Here is a 27268-nt window from a genome sequence, read left to right as displayed (position 1 = left end):
GTAACTTTTTTATTTTCATACTATAATAACTTTGGTAATAATTGTTGACAAGATGAATTGGTGCAGAATCCTCAAATCCTACCAATGAGTATCTATATACTTTCATTGGTAGTTACTAACATGTGTTTGTATAAATCGAATCAAGTATATTGATTTAAGCGCGAGTATATAGGTATATTTGTTCCAAATTCGATGACCCATTTCTATGTTCGTCGGATATATAAATAACTATTTATTTTTCAACATTAGAAATTTCGATGATATCTCGAACTGTGATAGTCTGTTGTTAAATTTTTTGTGTTTTATCACTATCTCAATTTCAGCTGCTAAAATAGGCCTAAACCATAAATTATCAGATATATTCTCAGCCATCTGTAACAGTCAGTCTGTTGTCTTCAGCTAGAGGAAGATCGTTTATGTATACTATATGAGGTTGCCTTTTGAAAAACTTTCTTCTCTATCGGTTGTAAGTTTTCTGAGCTATAGGGCTGGCCCATTGCCACTGCAGCTTGCATATACATCGCTCTATATCGGTTCGATTCTATTCGGTTATATTCGGTTATACTCTGGTTCTTGTGCGGATATCCTTATTTCGGATTCCATCACGTAGCAAAACACTGAACAAACGTTTCTTCACAGCTCGTTGAGCAAGAACTATATATCTACATAATTCTATTTATAATACAAGCGTTATATCAGAAATTTCTGCCTCCACAACGCTCAACGCAGTGACATTTTATATACTTCTTAACGTGTTCAGCGCGTAAAATATTTTCAGCCGCGTCTTCCACATTGAACTTGTCCGCGTCAATGAAATTTTTTTGCTTTGTCGTAATGATTGAACTATGAATTCTTAATTTTGTGTTTGATGATATATTCTACGAAGTAGTTTGCTTTGTTCAATGCGAGCTTGAGTATACATACATATTATCTGCAAACCTAACTACTTTGATACTTATAAAAATCAATTTTGTTTGTTATATTTTTTAAACAACAAATTGTTAAATAGATATTATTAATTATACAACAATAAATGTTATTCGCAGCAACGTAATAAATTTAAATGTTACACGAAAGTGAAGGTAAAATACATATGAATTGCAGTAGTATCTCGGTATTGAATATATCGTAGTAATATAAACCTTATCTGGAATTGTTTGTATATCGATGCTTGTTAAAAATTTGCGTTATCAGTGAGGCGTCCGAGCTAGCGTCGCAGTGGCGACCAGCCAACTCTTTCGCAACCGTTTTATATTTATTCGCCAAGGTTCTTACATTGCATTTTAGGGGTTATTGACATTAACCGAGCGTTATTCAACGTGTTATCCAATATTTAGATGGAGCGTGTTATATTCTGGAGTATTTTCACAGAGCGAGGATGACAGCCATAAGTCGTGAGCAATGGTGCTGGCGTCCGTCTGTCAAGTGCCAAGTTTACGCCAGCGCACGCGACGACTCGCCGACACTACATTATCAGAAATAACACGAGGTTACCTAAATATAATGTTGACTAGGAAAATATTTTATCAAAAATATTTCAACGTTATACGGAATTGATATCCTGCTGTGTATATAACTAACACCTATAACTCTATTAAATGTAATTGTAAGTAATACGTAATGAATCAAATTAGCCGCGAATGCTCAGTTCGAAATTTAGGTTGTTGACCCTTCGAGTTACGGAAGCCCCAAAGTCAATATTTACTAAGGACTATCTTTAATGCAATACTTATGCTGACACGGTAACAAATTAATAAAAAGAATGTGTTTTAATGCGTGGGTTTGCAAACTTTATTTACTGAGCTGCATACCTATATGTAATTCTTTTGAACCTACGCAAATACTAAATAAATAACTTTCAATAACTGCCCCGTCTGCAGCTTACAGTAGGTAGGTTGATTTTATTTAAAAGGCTGATATATTTATTTGTATTCAGTGTAAACGGAATGAAAAAAATACCTATAACAGTGATAGGAAAAGAAAAATTTCTTTGTTCCTATAATGACAATTTTTAAAATATGAAATATATGCCTAACGTATTTAATATTTTAAATAAAATTATAGGGTGCGTGGTCAGTATCTGATGTGTCATTGTATTAATAGTACAGATTTAAAAAAAAACCAACTGGGCTTAAAAATTGAATCACTAGTGATTTTTTTTAATGATTAGTTAAATAACGCAATAAATACATCAAATAACGATTTCAGTCAAAGTAACGTAGTATCGATACCTAGTTCATTGTGTATCGTGACTGTATCAAACAAATGAATAGACCAAAAAACTAAACTTACTTAGTTATAAGTATCCAGTAAAATAGATAGAGTCGTGATTTGATACTGGTATCAGAATAAGCTATAATTTATATCCATACTAGACATTATTGTAGATACAAAATTAATAGCCGTCAGATTATCGCTATTTAATTTTATATCTGACGCTCTAAAATGATTTATAGAACCAATTGAATCGACACTAGTTTGATCAATTTAGGTATAACGTTTCTTGTCTTTTTGATAAATTAATTGTTTCCCGTGATGCACTCATGCAAAATTTATTAGAGAGAGAGAGAAAGAGAGAGAAAGTCATGCCTATTATCTAAAAGCACAGATTTATAAGAGATTAGTCTAGGCATATAAGAAGGTAATTAGATTACAAAATCATAAAACTAAGGTAGTTATTTCCAATCAAAGATCTGAGTCCAACAATACACAAGTAATTAATATATTATATTAACTTTTAGACTTCCGCGTCGCATGGTTTATCGAATATTGGAATAATAGTAATTTACATATTTAGAAAATTATAATTTCAACAATAGTAACTACTAACTGAAAATTGTTAAACATATCTACTTTAAACAAAGGTAACTTATTACGAGTCACAAAATAAACGAATATGTTTACGAAATAATAAAAAAAAGAACAAAAAATCAATAAATATTGTTTGATATTTTGTTTTTTTTTTTTAAGTATACAGATTAGTGCAAATTTTAAGATAAGAAAAGACATTTTGGTAAAAAATTTAGACACCATGACGAGAATCATTTCTGGTTGTAATTTGGGAACAATAGAGACCTTAACTAGTACTGCACATTTTTAGATAAGAAAAGAATCTGGTAAAACATTTAGACACCAAGACTTGGATGACCTCTGATCGTAATTTGGGGACAAAAGAGATCTTAACCATACATTCATAATTAGGACTCACACATTTGATTACAATATTGAAATAAGACGAAAGGCAGATAAATGAGCATAGCTTGTTAGGTATACGTAATATTTATGTGAACAACGGGTCAATTTAGATGGCGCCATATTGCCGATAGGTCGAATACCTCAATGCAGTAGACGCTAGAGGTTGCAACATCAGTGATCAACATAGCTGCTGGACTATGGCATGCATACGTTTATTTAAACATATTATAGTGGCTATCGACAAATAGTGAAAGCCTCTTTGCCGCGTCGATTGTATATTAGGGGTCACGCACGGTTATCCTAAAGTTAACTAATATTAAGGTATAACTTACATTGAACTACCACAGTATATATTAAATGTGCATTGTCATTGTTGTGTTGCTATATTATGTGTACACCTGTGGTACCCACTCATTAGGTGTACTTACTATACACAACATACTAATAATATATTTACAGTATAAAAACTACACTACACACATATTTATTAATTATATAAATACGTCTTTATAATATACATTTGATCCATAGGTACCTACATAATACAGGTTATAATATTGTATTCATCTATAACAATATTTTTGTTATACTTTTGATCTTGTTCGGATGGTTAAAAACACATTAAAATGACGCATATAGGTACATAATAGCTTACATCTTTAATTTTTTTTATACCACAAATGTTGGCGAAAAAGCATACAGCCTGTTTGATGGTAAACGATTACTGTGGCCTATAGATGCCTGCAACAATTGTTTGTTTATAATGAATAAACTCAAAAACTATTCAAACGATTTTAATAATTCTTTCACCAATAGAAAGTTATATTATCAACGATATAATATAGCCTATATATATTATTTAAAAAAAAAATAGAGATACCTACGGAAATTATAATAATTAAACCTAAAGTATCAAAAATTTGCCTACTAAAATTAATACGTGGGACACTCAGAAAGTTTTACGGCACTGAAAAAAATGTTCTATAGGTAAATATATTTTTATTACATCTTTTTAAAGTACTCTCCACCAGCCTCTATACAAAGTTTCATGTGTCTGAACCAGTTTTCGAAACACTTTTTCCAGTCCGCTGCAGATACCTCATTTACAGCCTGCTCGAACGCTGAGAGCGCATCATCCGGCAACGAAAATTGTATCCTTTTGAACAATTTTTTTATTTTTGGGAGTAAGAAGAAGTCACAAGGATGTTAGGTCACGGCTGTAAGGAGGGTGACCTAGGAGTTTGACCGGTGTGCTGTCTAGGAAGTTTTGATTGCGGTGTGGGCGGGCGCATTATCGTGGTGGAGCAGTAACCCGCAGAGCCCTGTGTTTGGTCGCTTGTTGCTCACAACAGAGAAAACTTCTGCCAAGCATTTGGTAGTACACCATTCGGCGTTAATGCTTCTTTGGTTTCGTAAAGGAATTGACACTATATAGCCAGTCAAATTGAAAAAGCTTCATCCATGAATGCCATTTAAAGTCTATCGTACGATTCGTCCGGTTTCAGGCGACAATTAAAATCGTAAAAAAATCATAGCGCGAAAATGTTCTCGACGCAAATCTATTTTTCAAATAGACACGGTAATTTTAATTAGCTCGCAAAAAATGTGGAGGGAAGTTTTGAATTTAGAACGTACCTATTTTTACTTATAAGTAATCATATTTTTAAATAAATTATAAATGGCCAGTCTCACATACATAAAAACTTTTTCTCGCAATACTTTCTGAGTAATATAAAATACTAATTTATCGTTCTATTTACTCATGCGAAGCTGAGGTGGATCACTAATTACAAATACGTAGGTTTCTATGCGGAGAGCCCAACAGTATAACGACAATCGGTTATTATGATGTTAATTCGGTATATTTTGGATATTAAAAGATGATGGTTTATCTCCAAAAAATAGAAAAATATATAACAACAATCAGTAATGTGGGATGAGCAATCTGCCGAGGTTTTCCCCTAAGATTACTTTAGAGTCAGCAACGTACACGTGACATCCCATATTATGTCCGGTGTTGCATATGTTGTAAGTAACCATTTACCATCAGATGGGCTGTATGCTTGTTTGCCACCTTCGTAGTACAAAAATATATGGTCACGTCGATTTGAACTTTTAAAAACTTGACTGGTCAAGGTCACGTGATTACTTTAGTTCCAATTTACAGGATAGGTCAATTTAAACTGTAAAACTGTCAGGTTTTAATGGCTCATAATAAGTCCTAGGTGCCAGGTTCTATTTTCGAACTAACTACTGATTGATCATTAGACACGTAGTACAAAGAAGACCAACGACAGCACGACCTCAGAAGGCCACATCTGTGTAAATACTCTCCTTTATACTGTATGTGAATGTATGTATTTTACATATAGTTAGTTACATTACAACACTGACAATGACATCATCTCCATAAGTAAGCAGTTAATAGTTTTGCATAAATAAGTGATTCCTCAAAAACAATTAAGTATCTACCTAGCTATACTGCGTTCCAAATAACAATAATTTGTTGTCTGCACATAATTTGGCTATAGACGGATAGGTATTTATTTATTTAAATAACTTTATTGACTAAGGGAAAATTTAGTACAAAAGGCATGTACTTAATGTTAGTAGCATTATCTACCAGTCAACCTTTGGGATAGACAGTGTTTCACGACCGCGGTACTTTATTGTTGGGATAGGTAGTGTGAAAAAATGTGATAAAATATTCGATCATTTGGATACTCATATATAAAGGTTCAGTCAAAGTTTCAAACACGATTATCACGTCCACGCATTTCACTTGCAGAATGGCTTTTTATTTTAAATCATTTTGATTTTTTTCAGACAAACAAAACCGCGCATTTTCATTTATGTACATTTTTGCAATGTACATTAAGTATGAATTACAATTACAAGATGAATGCTCTTTTCCGTTTATTCGTTTCAAATCATCAGAATTATTATCTGGATAGAATTAAATACTAAAAGGTTAAAAAATTAACATTAGTTAAACTAGGTATTTTCTTAAGGAAAGTCGTGTTTGAGATACTTAAAAATGTACAGCAAGTATATACATTGTGCGGTTATTTGCTATGAAACAACTTGAATCATAAGATGCCCCATTTATTTAATAACAGACCAATACGGGAATAAATCCTATTGATTTCATAAGATTCATTGAAGTAATTATGGAATTGGCGAAGACAAAGGTAATTCACATATGGAAACAGTGATGAATTAAAAAAAAACTTTTTAAAAAATAGTCGGTATACGTTACGAGTTTTTTACGACCACAAATTTTCTTTATATTACCTATGGTGGCAAGGCCAAACCATTTGTAAGTAAGCCAGCAAGTACGTACCTAGTTACGAAATAAAAAAATGGATTCTTTCGAGTGAGTGATATACTAACGGTAACATTCCATTCCATTTTGTATTGTAGAATGGATCCCACGCATTGTATCCCATATAAATTTCCGCTATCCTAGAATTGATTGTAGTATACATGATAATACATATGATTTTTTAATTAGTAATTTCAATCGATATTTATTCTACTTTTCACACCGACGGAAGTCCAGAATGCTTTCAGCTGATTTAGCTCCCACTTGGGTAGTAGGTATATTGCCATCATTATATAATTCGTGCGTCAGGTGAGTCTAATTTAGTTTTAAAATAAACAATCGCATAAAATAACATCTGATGACGGAAATGGAGGGGGGGGGGGGAGAAAGAGAGAGGGAGAAACCTATATCCAATTGTGGGAATATGATGGGATATACTTGTACCGTCTTTTTCAAAGTCAGCATTGCTCTCTCAAGTTTTGTATTATTTAAATGATAGGCAGCTGATTTCACATACTCATTGATTGCCCTTATCCTCGTAACTCAAAGGGAAGAAAATTTTAAGACTAAACCAAGTAAATAAAGACGCAAATTTACCATAACGCTTAATAAAGTTTGTCCTTATCCTGGGTTCATCAAAGTAGACTTAAATGGAAAAATATAGAGTCGTTTTGCGTAGTCAAGTAACATCATACTTAGTATAAATAAAATATCTTCTAGTAACTTGACTTACTATTTACTTCATACGTGTAGATTTGGAATTAAAAAAACCAATGAAATAAACCACTTTTAGATGGTGTATCAAAATAAAACGTAAATTAGATTATATTTCATTAAAAATATACGAGTATTACATTTTTATGTACTATGTTATGTATAAAATTTTTGTGTATATCGCCCTTATGTTAAACAGTATTTTTTTTTACTATTTTCACAATTTTTGTGTATCTATTGATGAAAAAAAAGACGTTATCAGTCTTTCTATCAGATTTTAAGTTAGACCTTCAGAAACTCAACTGTGAAATGTGCATTCAATTTAGTGTAAAGTCTAGTAGATTTTGCGGAATACCGAAACAAACATACAGACAGATGATAAACAAAATTTCTAAAATTTATTGCTTTGGCATCTTATTAGTTTTATTAAAACTTCTTATATATATTTTTTTTTAAATATCTACTATGTACATACGTCGTCTGCTTACAATTTCATTATATTAATATGTATATTTAGCATACAAGATCTTTAACATACCGTAAAAGAAATTTTATTTTAAAAAAAGTCGTTGCCATTAATCAATTAGTTTGTATATAAATAGTATGTTCCAAGCATCATAGCTAATTGCCCATATATCAAATGTTTTAAAACTGGTTGTAGACGACAAAAATGATTAATTAGTTCTTAAAAGTTTTACTTTCTCTATTCTCATAGTGATATGATAGCTTTTAAGCTTAATTTAAAATTTTAAACAGAGATTAACGGATCTGAGAAGCTTATATTTTATATCTATGTAGTAAAACACTGGTCGATGTGTTTCATTGAATATTCATAGGTAAATTTTATTTGCTTTACAAATTGTGTACTACTTCAGAGCTTACGAGTATTATGACCCAGTGCCAGTCATCGTACCTACAAAGAAATTTCAATTTCACCCAATCACCGAGCAAGATAAGCTTAAGCATTGCAGTGGACGCGGTTTCTTGTGGTTAGTCATACATGAGTGACGTCACCGATTAACATATGACTAAGTTATGACGATGAAATCGAATGGTTATTTGAGGAAACACCACACGCACATTTACATAATACGGATTTGTTTCGAGGAAATCAAAGAAATCATGTCAACTCGAAGAAGTCATGCGTTGACTCGAGTAACAATATAATCGTCAAAAAGTTGTTGTTCAGACATTGATTCATCGAGTGGTGAAATACGATACAAGATGGGCTTGGTTAAACCGACTCATCATGTTTACCATAGCTTTTTACTTACGCCTGACATCAATTGGTACTTACTACGAGGTCACACTAAACTCAACTACGCAATCCATGGGTCCTTATTGTATTGCGTACTTAGCAGGTAACTACTTGGCAAACCCTCATGCTTTGTTTAAATGTTGTTGTCAGTAAAAAGGAATTCTTATCTATGGTAAATATTGATCAAGTCCTATCAATGTTGCAACTGAAGTGAATGCATATTCAATTTGCATGTCATGCATAGATAAGCGTCCAAATACTTACACGAACAATTCCCATACCAAAATTAGATCAGTATTAGGACATTAGCTGAGCTTAAATATTTAAGGTATCTATTAAGGACAATAAACTCTATTATTTCATTCACACCTAAATGTGGGTCGTAAAATAAAAAATCTACCGGAGTTTATTGTAGAGGATAATAAAGAATATCTATTTACTTGCATCCTGATGGTATTTGCGTAATCGTCTTGCTAATGGGCCAAGGAACAACAGACCTATATAATGTCTGTAAAGGGAGTTTATGCCCTCGTAGACTAGTCGATCTTTAAAGAAAGCGATGACTAGTGTTATGTTGTTCTATAACTTTTGATAAAAAACTCATTAGGTACCCCATATTGTCTGATTATTTTTTAACGAAACTGTACGTATATGTAGCTACTTAATCTCTTCATAGAGCATTCTTCAGATAAGTAAATGACTTACAATCATGAACAAAGTTTTATGAATAATATTAGCCTTTCAATACATACAATGTATTGATAGTAACTTAATGTAAATCTTGAGTAATACTTATTATAGATTAGGATATAATAAGTTGAAATCCAGTAATTTTCAAGAAACTAAATGATTTTCCTAAAGGAACATAATATATATATATATATATATATATATATATATATATATATATATATATATATAAATTAAGGAATTAAAGGTTTACAATATTTTCGTACTCTTCGTTCTTGGGGAAATTGTACTCGTATTTCAGCCTGTATCCTATTACACATAATTTAATAAGGTACACAATATATTTGTTCTTTATTATATATGTATCTATTTAAGTAAGTATAGCTACAAAAAATTATAATGCAACTGTCTCCAAATAGGTAGGTATATACTTATATAGTCAGATCTCATTTAGCTTTAGACAATAAAGTTGTAAATATGAAGCAAGTTCATTTTGGTCTCTACATGAAATTTATGTTAGTTAATATGTTAACAAAATAAAAAATATTGAAAGTACAGTAACGTTACTTGACATTTTATTGTGAATTGAACTGATGAAGTAGTGTAGTGTCAGCTAAAGAGTGCCGTGACCTCTTGATTGGTGTCGATGTATCGCGACATGTATGACTTGTAACAACAATTTTAATATATTAATATTTTATGGTTCTACATTCGAGGAAACACACTTTTCTTACGATGTACGATTCATAACGTTAAAATAATATACGTAGATAAGTATATTATATAGTTACACGAGTACCTACTTACTAAAATAAAAAAAAGGTTATTAGCTCAATTTTATTTATTCTATTAATTGAACAGTAATTAAAACTTGATTAAGACGAAATTTTTTTAGGTATCTAAACGCTATAATCATAATTCATAAAACTACTTATAAATAATATTCTGTAACATTTTAATAGTAAAGACACGAATTGATAATAATCGATAACAACATGTTCAATTAACACCTATCTATAATTTATGGAGGATTGGAGACTGGACATTAAGTAGGTGGACCGTTATTTTTCCGATTACGAAAGAGCGAAGATTGTATTGTTGATGTCGAAAGATTTTATCTGGGAATTCTTTAGCTAATCAAATTTATGGTATCTTAGAATAGAATCAAGACCATGAAAACCGATAAGTAATTTGATTATTGTTTATTCCTTGTATAAATAAACGAAAGTTTTGCTCTCAGCCTCCTTTCACTAATGTCTTTTGATTCGCACTTAGATCTTGATCTGTGATAAAATAAATCACACGACGTCTGAATACTCACTGAGTGGAGTACGGGTGTACGGTCAGCGCAACGAGGCTGGCCCGAGAGAAAATAAATCTTCAATTGGGTCGATCAAATGCCAGGCTTAATGTTCTGGCGCAATACTTAATCGTGCTTTTATTTGGGCTCACTTTCCACTTTCATTCTTTAAGGGATCGAAACGGGTTTTTACTGTCTTTACGGGTGTATATATTTGTTTCTGAATATTTGAATTTGACCAAAAATTTAGTATATTAATTAAGCAGTCTAAATAAATATTTACTTATATGCAAAATAGATGTATTTAAGACAATACCTTACTGGTGCATTTAAACTATATAGTACATAAAGGTGCCTAATTTGTATACAAAATGGACTTTGTATTACAGAACGGTACAATTTTATCGTCACGATAGGTATAATAAAAAAGTAAAACATATGCAATCGTATGGTGCCATTTTAAATTTCCATGCACGTCCACGATATCGTTATGCAGAGGACGTTCACAAGATCGCGGGGAAAAAATAATGGCATTTCCATACGATTGCATAATTTCTGCTGATCTGCTAGTTAAATATATCGTTACAGTAAGTATAGTATGATAATGTGCCTTCGGTAAATTACAAAAGCTCTCATTAATAAAGAATATTCATATAATTAATATTATTGATCCAGTAACAACTAATTTAAGAAAGATATACAACTCTGTTTCATAATTTATTTCATATAATTCAACCTCTGTTCATTGTTATTATTACTTCTACAACTGCCTTAATATTGTCGCATTTTTTTTTAGAATGTTATCTTTTATTGTTAACAGATGGCACAGTTAATCACTGTGCGTCTCAACAAATCCGACCAGCAGCCGCTAGGCTTCCGGCTACAGGGGGGAAAGGACTTCGGCACACCTCTCGTTGTTCAAAAGGTTAGTAAATGTATCCTATAGTAGGTATTCATTTGCAGGTAATCTTAACAATGTAAAAGCTTAAAAAAATATTTGGTCTATGTTTCGTACAGAATGTTAAATGATTTAATGTACACAAAACAATGGGTTTCGAGTTGATATTTTTTTTTTATTACACTTATATATTTATTAATGTGACATGTAAAAAATAAAATATTTAAAATTCAATATATTTAATTACTTAGTAGGTAAGGTTAAGTACATACCAAATACATTTTTTATCATATAAAAATAATAAAATTGCAACTAAATGATGTATGTAAATGAAAGATATTTAAGATAATTTATGCAATATAAGGAGCAAGAACCCTTATATTACATAAATTTTTAAAGAAGGCCAACACAAGCCGAAACAATAAATTATAGAAATTTTTACAATTAAGTTCCTAAACCTTTAACATAAAATCTGGTGTATGTTTTATCGTGATACGTCATTAAGAAATAATCTATTTTATTGGTTTTCCTGCTTCTGAAATTCACGCGTACAAAGCAGCGGGCAGAAAACTTGTTTGTGTAATAATACACGGCTAAATTAATATAAATATTGTTTTTTTCATGAATTATCTGTGATAGGTAGATACTAAATAGCCAACCAGCCACCCACGCGTCGATTCTGGGCTGGGCTATCGACCGTACAACATAAAAAGCGAATACTAAGCAAGCAAACAACTATCTATCTTTATTCGTATTTATTTGAGTAAAAATTATTCAGTGCAACGGAGCGGGTATAACTAGAGATGGGCAATCCACCTGGGTGGGTTTAAAGTCTGGTGGGTAAAAACCGGGTGTTTTGGGTTTATTGGGTTTAAACCCCATAAACACCCAAATTTTTGGGTGTTTATGATTTTGTACTTCATTATCGTCATCTCAGCCGCAAGACGTCCACTATACTGGACATAGACAATATTATTATGCAGCCTACAGAATAAAAAACTTTTAATTTGATTTTGAGTTTATTAAGAAAGAGATGAAAGTAAAATGTAAAACTACAGTCAATCACTGTCAGATTCAGAGTTATTACAAGCGATGAATTGTATAGGTTCGATAGGCTCTATTTCGTCTAAACTGTTATGTTCATTTACTTGCTCAATGAAAGCTTCTAAGGTATTTTCTTCATTAAACTGAATGTCCTCGCATTCAGCTTTATGTTTAAGATTCCAGTTATAACAAATGAATGAAATTTTTTCAGTTCTTTCAGTTGTAAGTCGATTTCTTTTGTTATTATGTATGTAGCCTTGGATACTAAAGGAACGCTCAGTGGCTGCCGAAGTACAGGGAGCTGATAGAATACGAATCGCTACTTTGCTTAACTCAGTGGAACCACAAATACCTTTCCACCATATTAGGGGCTCAATGCTATCTAATGAGCTCCATACAAATCCTCTGGCCCAAAAGTTTTCTTTAGCTTTATAACACGCCAAATCTGCCATTACATTTGACAAACTTAAGTGTTGGCTTAAATTGTAGATAAACTCCATACCCTTAAGTTCTTCCTCTTGAGTAAGTTCGACTCCTAGAGTCCTGGGGTCTAGAATATATGCTGCAAAATGTATTGGCCTCATTGCCATATTGCATCTTGAAGATACTGATGTTAGAATCTGCTGTTTGCTTTCTTCGCTCAATGTCGAAATCTCATTTAATGCAAAACGTATCTTAGCTTGTACATCTCTAAATGTAATGTATGTGCGATGCAAACGATTCTGGTCGCTCTCTAAGTAAAATATGCTTTCAGTGACTGGTTCCAAAATACTTATACATTCCCCTGTCTTCGTCCAGAAATCATCACTTAGAATTAAATCTTTAATATCTCTTGAAATTACCACATCTTCTCTAACTGTTAATATTTGCAAAGCTATCTTATTTGCTTTCAAACTTTTTAACGAAGTAACATGACTTCCCCATCTTGTAGCACAAGGCAATTTTAGTGTTTGTGTAGAATCTTCACCCTGCCTTGATTTTATCAACAAGGAACTTAATCGTTGACTCCTTTTAACAGTTTTTATTATATTTATGGCTTGCATAATAAACACAGTTACTTCTTGTATCTTTACAATATCTTGGCACAACAAGTTAAGGATATGTGCACAGCAACCGAGAGGAACAACATGTGGATATTTGAGTTTTGTTAATTCGAATGCCTTTTGTATATTTCTAGCGTTATCGCCAATAAGTACAAGAAACTTATTTGCTCCATACACTTTCATTACTTTTTCAACTTCTTGGCTAAGGTATTCACTAGTGTGAGGATTACTTTCTGTATTCAAACTTTTAACGTATGCAGGTTGAGGTTTTGATATAAGAAAGTTTATTATTCCTTCATTTCTTAAATTAGATCAGCCATCGCACTGAAGGTGTAAGTAACTACAAGCATTTAGTTCCTCATTTAACTCAAAACGCATTTCTCTATATATTTTATCTAAGTATTTTGTCGCTAAAGCTTTACGTGAAGGTATTTCAAATTTTGGTTGCAATTTTTCAAAAAATTGTATCCATAAAGGATGTTGCACCATCGATAATGGCGTCCCTGTTACAAATATAGCTCTCGCTAATTCTGTTTTTATATGATCATCGGTGTCTTGAAACTCAGCATTTATTGTAGTGTTAGCAGACGACGAGGGGCTTATAAAAGAATCATTTGTCTCTATCTCTGACAGTCCAGACATTTTGGTTTTGGACGAGCTATCTTTTATAAGTTTCATAGAGTCTTTTAATGTTTCTGGAGATTTTGGACAAGTGATAAGATGTTGAAGCATTTTGGCAGCATTACTGAATTTGTAGACCTTATTACAAAGCTTGCAAGAAACAGACTTGTTTGGTAAAGTACGGTAGTGCTCCCATATGCGTAAATCTTTAGGTCTCCCCATTGAACCTAAAAAAATGAACGATGATTAGTTGGTCTGACGAAAATTCAACAATAGAGTGCCTATTTTTTTACAATGATTATTTCTTGTTATTTACAATAAATTTATTAAAAAAATAATAAAATAAATACAAAAAACCTTTGTAAAATTACATCTCCTCGGAGGATTAAACGCAGACGCTAGTTTATTATCGTATTGTTCTGTATTTTTCTCAGCAACTTCTTTAATTCGATTAGGTACTTACGCATATTATGTTAAAAATAAATATCTAGTACACATCTTAGGCTATCCACCATTATTATCCAATGACGACTCTCAGCTAACTATGCACTATCATCCAAAATAAACGTGTATGGAAAATTTTATCCCAGTCGGTTGAGGATTGAGGATAATTGCATCAACATACGAACATACCTACATACTTTTATTTACATAACGCAAGCTAAATAAAAGCTTGTAATAATACATCTAATTTTAAGTTAAAATTGTTAAGTGATCATGATATAATTGTATCATTCAAAAATCCACTTACCTTTAATTATTTCTTGTTAAGTATAAATATTATTTCAAATCTGCTCCCTTAATATGCACTTTTTTACTGCTTTTCCTACCTAACACGTTACCAGGAAGTCACGTTACCAGAGTCAGAGTAATAGTGAACACGTTTGACAGTGATTGTCGTCGCCTCATATTCAGCGTCGACGAATAGGGGAATCCCCAGTCATAATGTATTGCATGCGTGGCGGTCTTACTTCAAATCCATAAACAAAGAGATAATTACAGAACTCGATACTAGATGGCGCTGTTTTTGTTTGAAGAAAGTTTGCGGGCTAAAATACATAGAATTTCATCAATGACTTCCACAAAGAACAACATTTCTGTTTTTTCTAAGTCCGCGTCTCTTCCGTATATTTCATAAGATATAAGCTTGGGCTACATTGTTATGCAACGTGATTTTGTCGCTGTCTTGCTAGCAGGGTTGACAGATATACGATTTAAATCGTACTCATACTATTATTTGTCTATTTTTTAATGTACGATCGTAAAGATTATGATCGTAATTCGCACAAAAACATACGACTTTTTGGTTACCTGGCAACATTTTTATTATGAAACGAACATGCTCACATCATCAGTCACATGCAACAATTTATTGGGGATTTCCCCTTCACATCTGGCAGTCCTGCTTGCTAGAATATAGGTAAGTCAGCCACAGTTACTGACGATCGATATTTAAAGGGTATTGTTTTTGTGCTAAATATTTCATAAAAACGTTATTTAATACTTTGTGGATTATTAATTTAGTTGATAATCACTGGAAGTAAAATGGATGCTAATTTGAGAGATCAAGATCTTCGTATAAAACAGTTAATAAAAGAAAATCTACGTAAGTACTCTTTTTATACCTAGGTAGGTAAGGTATAATAAACACAAAAGGTACTTAGATCGCGTGTGTTCGAAGCATTTATTCTAATAAATTTAGTTTAAAATTGTAGAAAGAAAAAAATGTCTGCCAAGCCGTAGCCGAAGCCGATCTCCAAATATATTTGGCGATAGTGAGACCCAGTGTCCAGATGATTTACCCAGCGTCGTCGCAACAAAGAAAAAAACGAGGATAAAGTAAAAGAAAATTTACTGAAAGAAGAAACAAACTGTTCTAAATGCTTAATTTATGGAGAAGAGGATAAAAGAAATGAGTATTTCGGACTGTTAGTGGCTCAAGAATTTAAATATATTTAATAATTTAAAGAATTTAAATAATATTTACGGCCATGTGTGCGAACGAGGTGTTATGAAGAAATTTTAAAGTATCTACGGGAAGCAAAAGGCCAACATGTTGATCAACTGCAACATGAAAACACTGAAAATTAATTACTTTCATTTTATTATATATAGATTTTTAAAATTTCCTGAAATATTATTAGTTAACGTTTTATTTAATATTGTAGAATTGATCAATACAATTTATAAAAATAATTTATTGGTATTACTTACATATTTTCAAAAAAAAAAGTAAAAACCTATTTTTTTGGGTGATTATGGGAGTTTATGGGTGTTTATTGGGTTTTTACCAAAGCACCGGGTTTAAACCCGGTGCTTTGCCCATCTGTAGGTATAACTTATAACAACATTGTGTTAATTAGTCTCAAGTTAGGATCAAGAAGTAGTAGTACATCTAGTTGCACAATACACAAAATCCAGACACAAGTCAGTTTAAAAAAAGCTGGTTTCCTAAATTTATCCGACTAAGAATCGAATCCAGTACTTCATTAACATATCTACCATTACCTTACGGAAATGATTAAAGGTTATAATATTTTAGATTAAAAAGTTTTTATATTCGGATATTTTTGTTATGATTTTATTTAGTACAGTTCTTAAATAGGATAGATTAACTATCTCTTGCGCTCTTGTCGGTGGAGCTCTTGCCACTCACTACGATTTTCTGCGAGTCTCTTTACCTCTTGATACGAGGATATTATATTAGGATAAAGATTCTAAAATTATTTTTATGTTTCAACCATGTTAATTGTGAAAATTAAAAATTAATTTAATTTTTTATAATATTTTTTATTATATTTATTATTTCCTGTCTTAATTTTTCATTCAAATCCGATTAGTCAACCGTTTTAGTGTCATTGTTTACCAAACATCTAAACGTCTTTGTATCTATATACAAGTTTTTACGTTTACAATATATGTACAATTGAAATTACGAATTTAAATGTATTATTTTTCAAATAACTTGTTTATCCATTGTTTTCACACAAGGAAAAAAGGAAATGGATTTTCATTAGTCTTAAACCAAACAATATATTATGCATATAACATAGTACATACGTCAATTACTCGGTTACTGGTATCATTACAGTGCTTTTACAAACTCATTAACGGTTATACGGCCTCGTTATTATAGCTTTGACATTCTCGGAGGTTATGAGACTTATGAGTGACAAAAAATATTGGATGAGTACTATTTATATAAAACTATAAATATAAAGAGGAAATGAAATGGAAAATAAACTGTGTATCGAGCTCAAACAAAAGGAGTTCCGTTGTATTCAATCTGTATTTATTCATTATATGATAATTTAAGTAGTATCTATTAGAAGTAATAAATATTTTATTTCTTTTATGAAAAAGGCACTTAATAGTTACTTGTATAGTTTTTATTACTATCGAGAGTTTTTTAGTCGAAGTCAAACTACATTAAAAAAAAAAACAAACTACATAGAATATCTAAATAATAATAGCGTAGATACCTTTTTAAAATTGTTAGTGAAATATTTTTAATAATGTTTCGAAAACTGTACCAATGGAAAAATTTAGATTTTTCATTTACGAATACTGGAGATAAGGATAATGATAATTGGTATTTTTTTATATTTCTCTATGTAAGTTGAAAAGTGAATAGCGTAGTTTTTATTTGCAACATGCAAGAAAACTTTTTCTCATAATACTCTGTATGAAATATTAGTAGATAGTTATTAACAATTGAATATTGCTATATAACGCTGAGATAAATAAATATATACGAGGTCTGTCCGGAAAGTTCGTATAAAAGTGTTCTGGAATGCGAGAAAGAGGAGTGGGGAGGCCAGGTAAGCGCAGGACCCCTTCCTTATGTCCCTAACAATGCTTCAGTTCTGGTCTGACCGCCGTGCGGTGCGAACTGGCTTGTCACGCCATCTGTGAAGTTACCTCTTAACGAAACCCCGTCGGCATGGAGCCCGCTTCCGTTGAAGAGCAGCGCGTCGTAATCAAGTTTCTCTCGAAACTCGGCAAGAATGGCCGTGAAATTTTTGCCGATCTCAGAACAGTTTATGGGGATGATGCTGTGAAGGAACCAACCGTCCACAAGTGGCTAAAAAGATTCAGAGAGGGCCGAGAAAGCGTTCAAGATGACCCACGTTCAGGACGTCCTTCCACTTCACATTCCGACGAATTCGTCCCTCCAGGCCAGACAGTTGATGGAAAATTCTACGTCGATGTGCTCAGACGCCTCAAAGCTCGTGTGGCACGAGTTCGTCCAGAATTGGCGCGAGAGGGGCGTTGGATTCTTCACCACGACAATGCCCCTGCCCACACCTCTCTTGTTGTCCGTGAGTTTTTGAGTAAAAATTCCATTACGGTGACCGAACACCCCCCCTATTCGCCGGATTTGGCCCCGTGTGACTTCTTCTTGTTCCCAAAAACCAAATTGGTACTTCGGGGGCGGCATTTGGGGGACATAAATGAGATAAAAAAAGCTACGACGGGGCAGCTGAGAAACCTACAACCAGAGGACTTTCAAGGAGCCTTCTCACAGTGGAAACGGCGTTGGCACAAGTGCATTATGTCACAGGGGGAGTACTTTGAAGGGGATAAAATTGATTTACCTGAATAATTGTAAAATAAAATTTTTAAAAAACTTTTATACGTACTTTCCGGACAAACCTCGTAACTCCGTACCGTACATAACTTTTTCGCATTTTGGTACGGAACTCGAACTAAATATTGAAATTAATTACATATTAAATGAAATCTAGAAAAAATAATTTTAAACACCAACCGATAATCGGATACAAAGCTGCGGGTATGGTGAACTATATGCGCGTTCACACTTTGAAAGTGACGTTAAAAAATATCAATGCTATTGATAAGTTGATGAGCCATAATGATGATGGAATCTCCAAAACGAACGGTACTTTTACTTGTATATTGTCGATGAGTTAGGTAGGTACCTATTTGTAATCAGTATTTGGTCTACTTACACCCGAAACTACATCGTTTTTGTTAGTTCACTGAACTTTGGAGTCCCGGATTTGAGTGTGGCTAAACGTGTTTTTCTGATGATGTTATTTTAAGAATGCAGTATACTTATATGTTTTTGTAAAATCTGATTATTGTAGTTGTTCGCTAGCATATTGGCTAATATGGCAATTACATATTTTCTATTACTTATTGTTTTAGTAATTATCTAATAGAATTAGTGTTCTAAGTAGTAATAATAATTGGATTTCAGTTGGGTACAATCAACATATTTACCTGTTATACTTCTGACGACCAAATATTGTGTTGGTTCATGATTTTATTGCTAATAATATTTCATGTATCAGCTGGTGTGATATTACAAGTAACCCTTCAATAAAACATAACCGAGCTTTAAATATGAGTAAGGATACTACAAGCTACAAATTTATGGTCTTTAAGAAGCAACTATACTCTGCTTTGGCGTGTTTCGGTACGTTAGTTTCATGAAATCGTTGGTTCGATTTCCAGTCAGGAAATGAACTTTTCTAAATTGACTCGGTCTCGAGTATTCTACGCTGTGCCACCAGATGTTCATTGTCTAAATTCTCATATGACAGGTATCATAATTTGAGGTTAAATAAATTGGCGTGATTCTGTGTTATTAAAAAGAACTTCTACTATTCTCATTTGAGGGTGGAGATTCTGGTGTCAAGAATTTCTAGGCTGCCATATTTGTATCTACGTACCTATTTTAGGTACTGACTTATCCAAATTAGCTGTCACCGTTTTTGGTAAGTCACCGTCAAGAAGATGCTTCTTCTGAATTTATTGTTATTTCTGAGTCTTGTACCTGGGAATCAGTGGCCATTGCAGAGTAAATAGGAAATCGAAACATTGTCGTTATGGTTTGGTATTTTTGAATTTAATTGAAAACTCATTTTGTTTTTCATTATTCATTCACTGGTAATAATAAGTTTAAAAAAACAAAATTAAGTTAATTTTACAACCGCGGTAATATTCAATCCAAATTCGATACTTATTAAATGGAGATGTTTATGTGCTTGGTGCTAATAGGTCTATTTTTCCGATCCCACTTGGTTGACTTTCTTTATCCATTAGTCTTTCTCTTAATGCATATAATCAATCATACCTGCCCGTAAAATGTTGATCAGTGAAACAAAAAGCTATGTCAAATGATTTGCTTCGGATGTGAATTATATTACGCTATACAAAAGGAAAGATTATCATCTGCCGCGTGTGTCGACATCAATATAATTATATCTATATAATAATAAATGACCACGAGAATTACAGTACGTGTTTTGATAATATTTTATATCGTAAGCCAGTAAGAATAAGGCAAGACTTTCTTTCCTTTTAGGTGTTCTACCGTTTGTAAAATGAATTGTGTTCTAAAGGAATTGTTTCAAATGATGCCCATAACTACATTTTATCATCACGCCTTCACCTCACATGCTAGAACTTAAATGGTCGGGCACAGTACGGATTCAGAGGAGTTTTCTACCGTGAACGCTCAGGCTGAGGAATGAGCTCCCTGCCGAGGTTTTTCCTGGTGACTACAGTATGGAGTTTTTAAAAAAAGGGAGCATTAAGGTTTTTTCAGGGTTGGCAATACGCATGTTGGTGTCACAGGCATCCATTGGGACCGTTTACAATCAGATGGGCTCTATGTTTGTTTGCTACCTTCGTGGTATAAAAAAATTATACAATGTTACAAACATTGTATGATATGTTTATTTAAGAAAAATTTATAAGAGAGATCCTTAATAAATAGAAGCCAAATCAATAATTTTTAGAGATTTTGTCTGCCTGTTGTTCTGGCATCACATGAAAACGTGGTTTTACAATTGTGTTTTTGAAGATCTAACTTAAAAACTTGTTTATATTGATTTTGATACGCATTTTAGAAGTGATCAATTTAATCGGTTTTTCTTCTTCTGAAATTACCGCGTACATAGTAGTAGGCAAAATGCTAGTATTAAATGTATTATCTAAATCAATTTCTAATAGGATATAGAGAGTATATGATCACATTTGAACTCTGTAACTTGGTGTGCGTGCAATATACAGTGATACCTATTAGTACAGATGGGCAAAGCACCGGGTTTAAACCCGGTGCTTTGGTAAAAACCCAATAAACACCCATAAACTCCCATAATCACCCAAAAAAATAGGTTTTTACTTTTTTTTTTGAAAATATGTAAGTAATACCAATAAATTATTTTTATAAATTGTATTGATCAATTCTACAATATTAAATAAAACGTTAACTAATAATATTTCAGGAAATTTTAAAAATCTATATATAATAAAATGAAAGTAATTAATTTTCAGTGTTTTCATGTTGCAGTTGATCAACATGTTGGCCTTTTGCTTCCCGTAGATACTTTAAAATTTCTTCATAACACCTCGTTCGCACACATGGCCGTAAATATTATTTAAATTCTTTAAATTATTAAATATATTTAAATTCTTGAGCCACTAACAGTCCGAAATACTCATTTCTTTTATCCTCTTCTCCATAAATTAAGCATTTAGAACAGTTTGTTTCTTCTTTCAGTAAATTTTCTTTTACTTTATCCTCGTTTTTTTCTTTGTTGCGACGACGCTGGGTAAATCATCTGGACACTGGGTCTCACTATCGCCAAATATATTTGGAGATCGGCTTCGGCTACGGCTTGGCAGACATTTTTTTCTTTCTACAATTTTAAACTAAATTTATTAGAATAAATGCTTCGAACACACGCGATCTAAGTACCTTTTGTGTTTATTATACCTTACCTACCTAGGTATAAAAAGAGTACTTACGTAGATTTTCTTTTATTAACTGTTTTATACGAAGATCTTGATCTCTCAAATTAGCATCCATTTTACTTCCAGTGATTATCAACTAAATTAATAATCCACAAAGTATTAAATAACGTTTTTATGAAATATTTAGCACAAAAACAATACCCTTTAAATATCGATCGTCAGTAACTGTGGCTGACTTACCTATATTCTAGCAAGCAGGACTGCCAGATGTGAAGGGGAAATCCCCAATAAATTGTTGCATGTGACTGATGATGTGAGCATGTTCGTTTCATAATAAAAATGTTGCCAGGTAACCAAAAAGTCGTATGTTTTTGTGCGAATTACGATCATAATCTTTACGATCGTACATTAAAAAATAGACAAATAATAGTATGAGTACGATTTAAATCGTATATCTGTCAACCCTGCTAGCAAGACAGCGACAAAATCACGTTGCATAACAATGTAGCCCAAGCTTATATCTTATGAAATATACGGAAGAGACGCGGACTTAGAAAAAACAGAAATGTTGTTCTTTGTGGAAGTCATTGATGAAATTCTATGTATTTTAGCCCGCAAACTTTCTTCAAACAAAAACAGCGCCATCTAGTATCGAGTTCTGTAATTATCTCTTTGTTTATGGATTTGAAGTAAGACCGCCACGCATGCAATACATTATGACTGGGGATTCCCCTATTCGTCGACGCTGAATATGAGGCGACGACAATCACTGTCAAACGTGTTCACTATTACTCTGACTCTGGTAACGTGACTTCCTGGTAACGTGTTAGGTAGGAAAAGCAGTAAAAAAGTGCATATTAAGGGAGCAGATTTGAAATAATATTTATACTTAACAAGAAATAATTAAAGGTAAGTGGATTTTTGAATGATACAATTATATCATGATCACTTAACAATTTTAACTTAAAATTAGATGTATTATTACAAGCTTTTATTTAGCTTGCGTTATGTAAATAAAAGTATGTAGGTATGTTCGTATGTTGATGCAATTATCCTCAATCCTCAACCGACTGGGATAAAATTTTCCATACACGTTTATTTTGGATGATAGTGCATAGTTAGCTGAGAGTCGTCATTGGATAATAATGGTGGATAGCCTAAGATGTGTACTAGATATTTATTTTTAACATAATATGCGTAAGTACCTAATCGAATTAAAGAAGTTGCTGAGAAAAATACAGAACAATACGATAATAAACTAGCGTCTGCGTTTAATCCTCCGAGGAGATGTAATTTTACAAAGGTTTTTTGTATTTATTTTATTATTTTTTTAATAAATTTATTGTAAATAACAAGAAATAATCATTGTAAAAAAATAGGCACTCTATTGTTGAATTTTCGTCAGACCAACTAATCATCGTTCATTTTTTTAGGTTCAATGGGGAGACCTAAAGATTTACGCATATGGGAGCACTACCGTACTTTACCAAACAAGTCTGTTTCTTGCAAGCTTTGTAATAAGGTCTACAAATTCAGTAATGCTGCCAAAATGCTTCAACATCTTATCACTTGTCCAAAATCTCCAGAAACATTAAAAGACTCTATGAAACTTATAAAAGATAGCTCGTCCAAAACCAAAATGTCTGGACTGTCAGAGATAGAGACAAATGATTCTTTTATAAGCCCCTCGTCGTCTGCTAACACTACAATAAATGCTGAGTTTCAAGACACCGATGATCATATAAAAACAGAATTAGCGAGAGCTATATTTGTAACAGGGACGCCATTATCGATGGTGCAACATCCTTTATGGATACAATTTTTTGAAAAATTGCAACCAAAATTTGAAATACCTTCACGTAAAGCTTTAGCGACAAAATACTTAGATAAAATATATAGAGAAATGCGTTTTGAGTTAAATGAGGAACTAAATGCTTGTAGTTACTTACACCTTCAGTGCGATGGCTGATCTAATTTAAGAAATGAAGGAATAATAAACTTTCTTATATCAAAACCTCAACCTGCATACGTTAAAAGTTTGAATACAGAAAGTAATCCTCACACTAGTGAATACCTTAGCCAAGAAGTTGAAAAAGTAATGAAAGTGTATGGAGCAAATAAGTTTCTTGTACTTATTGGCGATAACGCTAGAAATATACAAAAGGCATTCGAATTAACAAAACTCAAATATCCACATGTTGTTCCTCTCGGTTGCTGTGCACATATCCTTAACTTGTTGTGCCAAGATATTGTAAAGATACAAGAAGTAACTGTGTTTATTATGCAAGCCATAAATATAATAAAAACTGTTAAAAGGAGTCAACGATTAAGTTCCTTGTTGATAAAATCAAGGCAGGGTGAAGATTCTACACAAACACTAAAATTGCCTTGTGCTACAAGATGGGGAAGTCATGTTACTTCGTTAAAAAGTTTGAAAGCAAATAAGATAGCTTTGCAAATATTAACAGTTAGAGAAGATGTGGTAATTTCAAGAGATATTAAAGATTTAATTCTAAGTGATGATTTCTGGACGAAGACAGGGGAATGTATAAGTATTTTGGAACCAGTCACTGAAAGCATATTTTACTTAGAGAGCGACCAGAATCGTTTGCATCGCACATACATTACATTTAGAGATGTACAAGCTAAGATACGTTTTGCATTAAATGAGATTTCGACATTGAGCGAAGAAAGCAAACAGCAGATTCTAACATCAGTATCTTCAAGATGCAATATGGCAATGAGGCCAATACATTTTGCAGCATATATTCTAGACCCCAGGACTCTAGGAGTCGAACTTACTCAAGAGGAAGAACTTAAGGGTATGGAGTTTATCTACAATTTAAGCCAACACTTAAGTTTGTCAAATGTAATGGCAGATTTGGCGTGTTATAAAGCTAAAGAAAACTTTTGGGCCAGAGGATTTGTATGGAGCTCATTAGATAGCATTGAGCCCCTAATATGGTGGAAAGGTATTTGTGGTTCCACTGAGTTAAGCAAAGTAGCGATTCGTATTCTATCAGCTCCCTGTACTTCGGCAGCCACTGAGCGTTCCTTTAGTATCCAAGGCTACATACATAATAACAAAAGAAATCGACTTACAACTGAAAGAACTGAAAAAATTTCATTCATTTGTTATAACTGGAATCTTAAACATAAAGCTGAATGCGAGGACATTCAGTTTAATGAAGAAAATACCTTAGAAGCTTTCATTGAGCAAGTAAATGAACATAACAGTTTAGACGAAATAGAGCCTATCGAACCTATACAATTCATCGCTTGTAATAACTCTGAATCTGACAGTGATTGACTGTAGTTTTACATTTTACTTTCATCTCTTTCTTAATAAACTCAAAATCAAATTAAAAGTTTTTTATTCTGTAGGCTGCATAATAATATTGTCTATGTCCAGTATAGTGGACGTCTTGCGGCTGAGATGACGATAATGAAGTACAAAATCATAAACACCCAAAAATTTGGGTGTTTATGGGGTTTAAACCCAATAAACCCAAAACACCCGGTTTTTACCCACCAGACTTTAAACCCACCCAGGTGGATTGCCCATCTCTACCTATTAGCATTGCCACGACACAGAGAGCTCGTCGCTATTAATTATAGTTATTTATAATGGATGTAGGTAACTAGGTAGATAAATATAGTTTCGCGAATTGTCTTAACATAATGGAAAAGATCTTAGCGCCCAGTGCACACAGTTAAGGCAAACAATACAGTATCATAAAAAAGTATTAAATAAGTACCAATAACGGAAAGATAAATTGATGTACTCTAATAGAGTTCTAAAATTTAGAAGTATATTAGCTTTGTTAGCTTACTACAGTTTGCCTCTCCAGTTGGACACTACGATCACTTTACCAGCTGCCTTCGATGAATACTAATTATTCCAATAACAACTTTGAATTTTAAACAAAATGTTGATATACCAAAATTGGTAGAGATTGAGTAAAACAGTTATAGGTGTGGCCTCTACCCATGCACTTTATATAGGGCTCTAATTTAGTTTATTATAAATACTTCAATGTGGCGATAATAAAGTATCGATAGATTTGGTACAGAATGAATAATAATGTATAATAATAAGTTTATTTGCTATTCAAAATTTTGATTGTACTGTTTTATAAGATATAAGTGCCTATTGTTTTATTAATTGAGTTTGAATCCTACTAATAATAGTAATATTATAAATGTGAAACGGATAAACCGATTTGAACGAATATTTTATATTCGGAAATGACCATGTGTTAAGACTGTTTGTGGATAATATTTACTGTTATGGCTTCCAAAAATACTAACAGAATTTAAAAAAGATTTGCGTAAAATTATATAAATATGCAATAGAGGATTGATTCTCTTAGAGTAGTAATCTAATTTAAACCGGTTTCGTATGCATTCCTGAAGGGACTGCATCATTCAAGTACTTTCACTTCCTTACATAAGGTCCTCCATAAAAAATGTAATTCGTTCAAAACTTACTGTATTTTTCAGGGTGTAGTAATGTTCTTTAGTTGTTGAAGTTTTTACAAATGTTGACATATATGTTGATAAAACAAAAAGTCATAAAATGTAATCACCATCAGTTCTCCTAATAAGGATCAAGCGTGTTATTATTTCATATTATAAGATTTTTTTGTAGATTCGTATGTTCTTAATTATATTTCTGAAATTGTCCTTGCTAAAAAAAGATGTACATAAAACATGCTGTTTCGTTTTATGATATTACACAGAAAAAAAAAATACTTTATCTCCGTTTTATCTATATAGTATGTAATATAAGATACATTTTGTAAACGCTATTTTTTCAAATGCTTTTGAAATCTTTCCTAACTATAATTTGCAGTGAATTAAAATAAGAAATAGTATTATATCCAAAGGTTATGTTTATATCTGTGTATCTAATTTTATTTAACATTATTCTGCTGTTATTATTGATATTTTTGTTTTAAAACATTTTTGTCGATCATGTATGAAGTTTTAGGTATATCCTGTAGCCGTATACCTATATCTATCTATACGTAGGTATAGGTATCTATCTATACCTATGTATAGATAGATACCTACCAGATTCACTCTTAATGAAACGGAAACTTATAGAAACGGGTTGCTGGTGGTTGTACTGTTACGCAAGTGACCGCTGCTGCACAGCTCGGGTGTCGTTTAGAACATAATCTGAGTCACGTACTGGCTGGGATTTGTTTTGAAATTAGAACGCCGAACGCGACAACAACGCCTTTTGTGGATTATCGCCACTGGTATTTTCTAATTATCAACTGGCGTTGGGAGGTTTCTGATGATTTATAGTAGCTATCTACAGAATAAATGAAACAATGCAAAGTGTACCTACCATATACATTACATTTAGATTATAATGTATGCATGTTCAGATCTTAAAGTTTATATCATAGCTTAGCATGATTGTAGAATTTCTTGTAAATGT

The 27268-nt window shown here is 32.5% G+C and overlaps 1 protein-coding gene across 7 annotated transcripts in view; it reads left to right on the top strand.

Annotated features, from left to right (window-relative positions):
• Positions 1-27268, top strand: part of LOC113511630 (PDZ and LIM domain protein Zasp) — a 55942-nt gene that overhangs the window by 9049 nt on the left and 19625 nt on the right. For all 7 annotated transcript variants that reach the window (XM_026895304.3, XM_031913508.2, XM_031913507.2 and 4 more), the window contains exon 2: positions 11303-11407. In XM_026895304.3, the coding sequence (XP_026751105.2) occupies positions 11303-11407 (105 nt within the window). The remainder of the gene's footprint in view (positions 1-11302; positions 11408-27268) is intronic.

Source organism: Galleria mellonella, unplaced genomic scaffold (assembly GCF_026898425.1).
Source record: "Galleria mellonella isolate WM207_F2 unplaced genomic scaffold, CSIRO_AGI_GalMel_v1 utg117, whole genome shotgun sequence".
NCBI lineage: Eukaryota > Metazoa > Arthropoda > Insecta > Lepidoptera > Pyralidae > Galleria > Galleria mellonella.
Note: the sequence above shows the minus strand (reverse complement) of the source record. Positions and strands in the feature narration are given on the sequence as shown.